This window comes from Crocodylus porosus, unplaced genomic scaffold (genome assembly GCF_001723895.1).
Source record: "Crocodylus porosus isolate Cpor-Errol unplaced genomic scaffold, CroPor_comp1, whole genome shotgun sequence".
NCBI classification, from domain to species: domain Eukaryota; kingdom Metazoa; phylum Chordata; order Crocodylia; family Crocodylidae; genus Crocodylus; species Crocodylus porosus.
Window position 1 is genome coordinate 39,643,973 of NW_017728949.1, and position 6,692 is coordinate 39,650,664.

The window sequence follows — 6,692 nt, forward strand, 5'->3', positions numbered from 1 at the left end:
GGACCTGAATCTGTTCAGCCTCCACAACAGAAGGCTGGGGGGGGGGATCTAGTGGCCTGTTACAAGCTAGCCAGAGGGGACCAGCAGGCATTGGGGGAGTCCCTGTTCCCCCGAGCACCGCCAGGAGTGACTAGAAATAACAGTCACAAGCTGGCAGAGTGTAAATTCAGATTAGACATCAGGAGGCGCTACTTCACCATCAGGGCGGCTAGGATCTGGAACTGATTTCCAAGCGAAGTGGTGCTGGCCTCCTACCCTGGGGGTCTTTAAGACAAGGTTAGACAATCACCTTGCTGGGGTCATTTGACCCCAGTACTCTTTCCTGCCATGGCCGGTGGTCAGACTTGATGATCTGCTCAGGTCCCTTCCGACCCTACCAACTATGAAACTCTGAGGAACCCTAATGGATACCTCCCTTCTTCCAACTCCGTCAACCACAACATGTACCCTACACTTCGACCCAGCCTACTGCAGTTGCTCCTTCATTACGCATTTTGGGCACGTCCTGATGAGCAGGAACACTTGTTTGCCCAAGGACAGCCATGACATGTGCACTCTGATGCACAGCAAGTTACTCTAAGTGGGGCAAGGGAGGCTGAGGCCAGTAACTGTGTCTGGGGTCCTGAGGGCCTCTGGGAGCTGCAGCCATGGCAGGAAGCCTGGCCAGCAGAGCACGGCTCCAGCCAGCCAGGCTCCGTTTTGGGTGACACACACTGCCACTATGTTCTATGCCCCATTTTTCTTTGGCAGGGTTTTTTGGTTTTTGTTTTTTTACCCTGGGACTTCCTGGGGTCAACCCTCTACCCCCATGCTGCAAAGCAGCAGCACAGGGAATGCCTGCATGTGCAGCATCTGTACTGCAGAAGGGTCTGCAGGGCCACATACCACACATCCGCGCTTGTCTGGATGCACCCTCAGAGAGCAAATCTAGGAGTGTGCCAGCAAAGTCATGGAATGCAACACCTGTTCTGCGCCCACATCACTACAGCTTGGAATGGCAACCACAAAGTTCCCTCGCTTGGGTTTTGCAAAGAGAAGCAGCAGCTGGAAGGGTCAAAAATCATCAGGCCTCATCAGGTATGAGGAAGGGCACTTATGTGCAGCAAGAGCATCTTGGAGCCAGAGAAAATGAGTAGGGTGGGGAGCGAATCCACAATGCCTCCCTAAAGGCAATACTTGTGCTCTATTTCCTCTACATAGTGAATGTTTTGTCCAGATCCAGGACATTTTAAAAGTGAAAAGCCCTATTTGTACAAGTTCTCGTAAGACTAAATAAGCCAGTATTGAGTGTTACTAATATTTAAAAATATGCTATATCTATGTTCCTTTTCAGCTGCTGAGTTTGTAATATCCTTAAAAAGCAATCAAGATTTCTGGCAAGAGACAAGAGAAGCTGTTACTTTAACAGAAAACTTGAAACAGTAAATACCAATTAGAGAGAGACTGTTTGGGCTTAATGAATCCCAAAATAACTGGGAAGGAATCTTCCTTTTATGAGCTGTAATTGTATTGTTTCTTAGACCAGGAAATACTAACTCAGATAAATACATATCAGACAATAATACTACAGTAAGCAAATTATTTTTCCTTCAATCTACACGAGGTTAGGCAGGTAACCCCCAGAGTAACTGGTTGGATTAAGGGCACAAAACATTCAAAAACCAAAAGGATTTCAGGTGACACTAGTATCCTAGAAATAAAGCAATTTATTTATGGCTTATTCTTACATAACCTCCTATAAAAGGACACAAAACCAAAATGAGATGATTTCAAAATATGACTTGATATGAAAGCATCCAAAACAAAAATAGCTTCAACTGAAGATACTACTGCTGATAGTTCAAACCTATTTTTAAACAAGTGCAATTACTCTCTTGCAACATGGAAGCTCAGATATGTATTTTGGTATACAGAATGCCTATGTAGTTGGTGTATTATTTAGACTTTGGATTTTTATCTGGAAGAAAATTTATATGGTAAGCCTTAATCTATATTACGTATTTGCTATGAGCAAAATCCTGGTTTTTATATGTAAACATATGTACTTGAAAGTGTATTTCTAAGAAGGCTTATTACACTAAGGCAGACTTACTAAGAATGTAAAATATACACTTATAGTAGTAGCATGTTTCTCAAACTTTTGTAAATTTACCATAGTATTAAAATTAGACTAAGTATCTAGGTAACGTTCATTTATGAGAAAAACACCAATTTGTGAGAAATAACAGGACACCTTGTGACTTTATTTTCTCTATTTTTTGATTGCTGATATAGGAAAAGTGCTTGGAAAATTGTCCACCCCCTTCAATCCTTTACCCATCAATTAAGTATTTTTGCATAATCTCCCTCAGGTGATTTTAACAAGTATTAGGAGAAAGGATTTCAAGAGATTAGACCCTTTGAAAGCTAGGATTGCAAACTGTCTAGTAGTATAAACATTCACTTCTTATTATGTTTATTTATGACTGATATACAATTAGCCTGCAAACCCCCCTCTATAAATTCTTTGGAAAATATATTTTGAGTGCATTAATGTATTTTTTGCATATGCAATATCTAATATGCATGACAAGTTTATGCTTCCAAATCATAAACACATTGTAAAAATGTGAGGTTTTTCCCCCTGGGTTGGAGCAGCAATATCTTGTTTTTTCAAAACAAGAATGAGTAAATAGTTTTAGCATTACATAGCCAATGTTACCATAAAGAGCTTCCTAGTCAACTTAAGTGATTTGATCATCATTTTATATTTAATTATTAGTGCATTAGAACAGCAGACTATGCTCAGCATGTTCAAAAGGATGCTACTTGCACAGAATGAATGCTGATGCCCTAAGAAATTATCATTCACCAGACTGCTAAAATTTTGCAGATGTGCAAGCAGGTGGACAAGTGATTAAGTATGACACGCCATACGCAGTCTTGAAGAGAATGCATGAAGTGTGGTAAAAGTGAGGGCAGGCATTACCTGAAAAGTCAATATCTTCAAAGAAGTTATGACTCATCTTTTCAGTACTCCAAAAACCCCTCTCAACTTCTAATACATTTCTGGAAAACACACTATGTTGAAATTATTACATTTAACTGTACATGTACCAAGAACCACAGTTTATGGCTGCTATATTGCTGGAATAGTTAGTTAACTGGAACCGTCATGACAAAGTGATTGTTCTTGTGAACAGGACCCTCTATTACAAGCCAATCAAATTTCATTTTTATTAGATGTTAAAAAAAAATCCTTGGTCAAATTACCTGGGTATGCATACATAATAAGAGATGAGTGTTCACAATTAGAAACATAAGAAATAAGAGCATTTTAAAACAATATGCATTTAAATAGTATCGCTTTTCTTTCTAATACAACACGTTATTCACCCTCAAAATATCATTACACTAGGTATGCATGTTTTTCATATTTAAGGCAGAGAAGTACTCTGAACTTCAATTTCAGAGGGCTCAATATACAAAATAAGAGACAGCACATTTGAAGATGTTTATTTTGTTTCTTAAATCTACTCATATAATGCCGGAGAGTCATTATATTATTTTGTAGCTTTAGTTACTGTACAATGCCTCTGATAATGTAAAAACATGGCCAGAATATTGATCAAAATCCTGAATGAACTGGTTACCAGACAAATCTTTCAACATGAACAAAATAGTGTTTTTGTTTTTATTTATTTCCAATCTGTGACTTTATAGCTTGTCACCCAGAGTGACTAAAGTGTTTATTACTTTGCAGGCAGATAAATGCTTTTGACACCGATCAGCTTCTGGAAGAGGACAGATAAAGTCATAACTTTGTGTTAAAGAATAAGGTTCAGTAGATTGATCTGCCACTAGTATTTGTACAATACTTGGGGTCACAGTGAGTGCTCATGTATCAAATGTACATAAAGGAGATGAATAAACTAAGCACCAGAGCATTTATATTCTGAAGAGACAGTGCAGTACAAAGGGTGATAACAAGGAATACTAGCAATGCTCTTTAATTAAGGTCAGAATGAGCTTCTCTCTCTGATGATGGAAAGATTTGTTGTAGTAGCTGACTTATTCTGAAAGGCTAAATTTTAATGAGGGTTTACAGCTAGGCAAGGCAGCTCAAACAGAGAGAGATTCCAAAATTTTCAAATGCAAGCTGTTATCATGTAGGGTGAAGCTCACATAGCAAGTATTATACCTAATGTGCACTAGGATACAGATCCTTCTAGGGCATACAAGTGAGCTGCTTCAGCTTAGAGAGGAAAGAGTTAAGGCTGTATGCCAAACAGATTTTCAGACATTTTAAATTTTTCCTCCCCTACACTTAACCCTGATTTATACGTTGTTATAGCTTGCAACGAAGGCTCCTCCTCCCCCAACTATAACATTCTAACGTTTTCAACATAAGTAACTGGAATGTCTACAGGGTATTTTTATGGGATTTTGTGCTTGTGAGCATTCTAAAGTGACAACTTGCTGAGACCAACTATTTTGTTATAATTATAGATATAAAGGCTATACAGTAAAATATACAACACCATATAAACAATATTTCATTCACTACAAGAAAAATGCAGTATTCAATAAATACATCAGAAAAGACCATGATTTTCATCTGCACCAATAAATGCCTTAACCTCCTTCACCCAGTTTGCCCAAAAGAACTTAACATCACTTGCACCGATGTTTTTACACAGCTGTATGCTATTGGTGTTTAAGACAAGGGTACGGCAAAATTCTCAAATGTGACTAAGTGACTTAGCCTCATCACTCCTATTGGTTAATCTTTTTCACAGTGAGAATCAGGGAGGCAGGCATTTCTAGTCCTTAATATGCAGCAGTTAAGTTCTTATGCAAGAGCTGCTGATTTAGATTTTTAAGGGTGAAGGAAGGTCTCGCCAGGAGACAAACATTCTGATCCTCCTGCTTTGAAGTTCAAAGAGATCACAACATGCTATGCCCCTGCAGAATTTACAGCATGTGTAGTAGGGGAAAAAAATGAAATCACTAGATTTATTAACTTAAAAAGGGAAAACTAGGTTTTCAGTGAAGAAAATCAAGATGCTCCTAAACTACTTGAGCTAAACCATGAATGAAGTATTTTCCCCTGAAAACAGAAAAAGAACATCTTTTCTCCTAAAATTTTTGACAACTTGTACTCCTTGTATTTTATGACAAGGTTTATGTCAGCTTATGCAGCAGAGCTGCACTGAATCACATGTCAACGCTAAGTGCCTACCAAGACTCAGCTTCAAAACCTGAGGGGGAAAGTTTGAAACAATTCTTCAGATGGAGCAAGAGAAGTAGCTGTAATTTGGTAAATCCTAAACCCCACAGAAGTGGAGCATCATTTTGGCATTTCTTAGAACCAACAGATGCTTCTACAGTGTCACTGGTTCCCATTTCTCCTACCCAAAGAGTACTTTAGTCTCTTCTGCTAATCTAACACTTTCCCTTCTTATGGGCCAGGTAAAGCTGGACAAATTTAGGTGGGTGAACACACCACTGGCTAACTATGACTTACCTAGGATTATGCTGCAGTCTCCATCACGTGACATCTTTAGATGAAGATAAAAGCAGGCCCTACATCACCCAAAGTTTAAGGACTTGATAAAGGGATCAGGTGGTGAAATGCAGCTGTGTGCACAATACAGGTGGTCAGGCCGGGTGACTGCACTACTCTTTCCTGTCCTTACAAACCTGTAGCAGCCAGCTGTTTGGGAAACCTACCTGGCTACCAGAGAAAAAAAAAAGAGTTGTTTCACGCTTTACATAGCCACAAAACCACATTGACACCTAACTCCAGCGCAGCTTGCCTGCCTGCCTCCAGGGCCCACTGGCCTGAAGCAAGACTTCCAGGCAACACTTCCAGCAAGAACATCGCCGCTCCTCGGGGACGGGGCTGATCACGGCGGCGGGCTAGTGACCCCCTAGACAAGCCAGGGACCGGGGGGGCCTCAGCTTGGTCCCAACAGTACTCGCCCCCCCCCACCCCGCAAGCCCGGAGCACAGGGGCATGGAGAACAGGCTGCGGGGGAGGGCGCGGGCCCACGTGCGAGGGGCGCCCGGGGAGCGGGCGGAGGCCAGGAAGAGCCCGGGGGCGGCCGCGGAGCTGGTCGGAGGTATGGAGCGGCCACTCCGCGGCTCCGGAAGCGCGACACGCCTCGCCCGGCCCCTACCTGCGATCTGGCTCACGAACGCCTCTGCCGCCAGCGACATGACGCCCAGCCCGGCCCCGCGAGGCTGAAGCACGCACAGGAACTGGGGCCGCGCGTGCCGAGTGCATCCGGGGCCCGCCCCGCCCCCGGCCCCGCCCGGCCGCGGGGTGTGGGCCAGGCGCGCGGGAGCGGAGGAGGCGGCTCCGAGTCCGGAAGACGGGAGCAGGGCTGGTGCTTTAGGCCCGCACACGCAATCACAGCCAAGTGTAGACAGGCCTGAGGCAGGGGCCAGATCTGGACTGTAGGGCTCTCTTCCAGCAGACACTCATCACCACTGTCTGTGCCCTGGAGTTCGGCAGTGCCCACTGCCTCCCGGCTTTCCCCAGCACCAGTTTCTCAGTCCCTCTTGCCAGATGACATGGCTGTATCAGCCAGATGTTTGAGGTATCTAATCAAACCATATTTGAATCCCCTTTGCTCTCCCTCCCTCCCACAACAGCTGGATTTTTAACTCTTGTGTGCCCCCCCCACACACACACACGCCCCCAACTG

At 43.1% G+C, this 6,692-nt stretch overlaps 1 protein-coding gene across 4 annotated transcripts in view; it reads right to left on the reverse strand.

Moving 5' to 3' along the window:
• MTX2 (metaxin 2) overlaps positions 1 to 6,267 on the reverse strand; it is a 59,433-nt gene extending 53,166 nt beyond the window's left edge. The window contains exon 1 of one of the 4 annotated variants that reach the window (XM_019554253.1): positions 6,162 to 6,267. In XM_019554253.1, the coding sequence (XP_019409798.1) occupies positions 6,162 to 6,201 (40 nt within the window). In that variant the 5' untranslated portion in view covers positions 6,202 to 6,267. Of the gene's footprint in view, positions 1 to 2,968; positions 3,021 to 5,506; positions 5,556 to 6,161 lie in introns of those variants that run through there. The other 3 variants (XM_019554250.1, XM_019554252.1, XM_019554251.1) reach the window with 3 other exon arrangements.
• Positions 6,268 to 6,692: the final 425 nt, after the last annotated feature.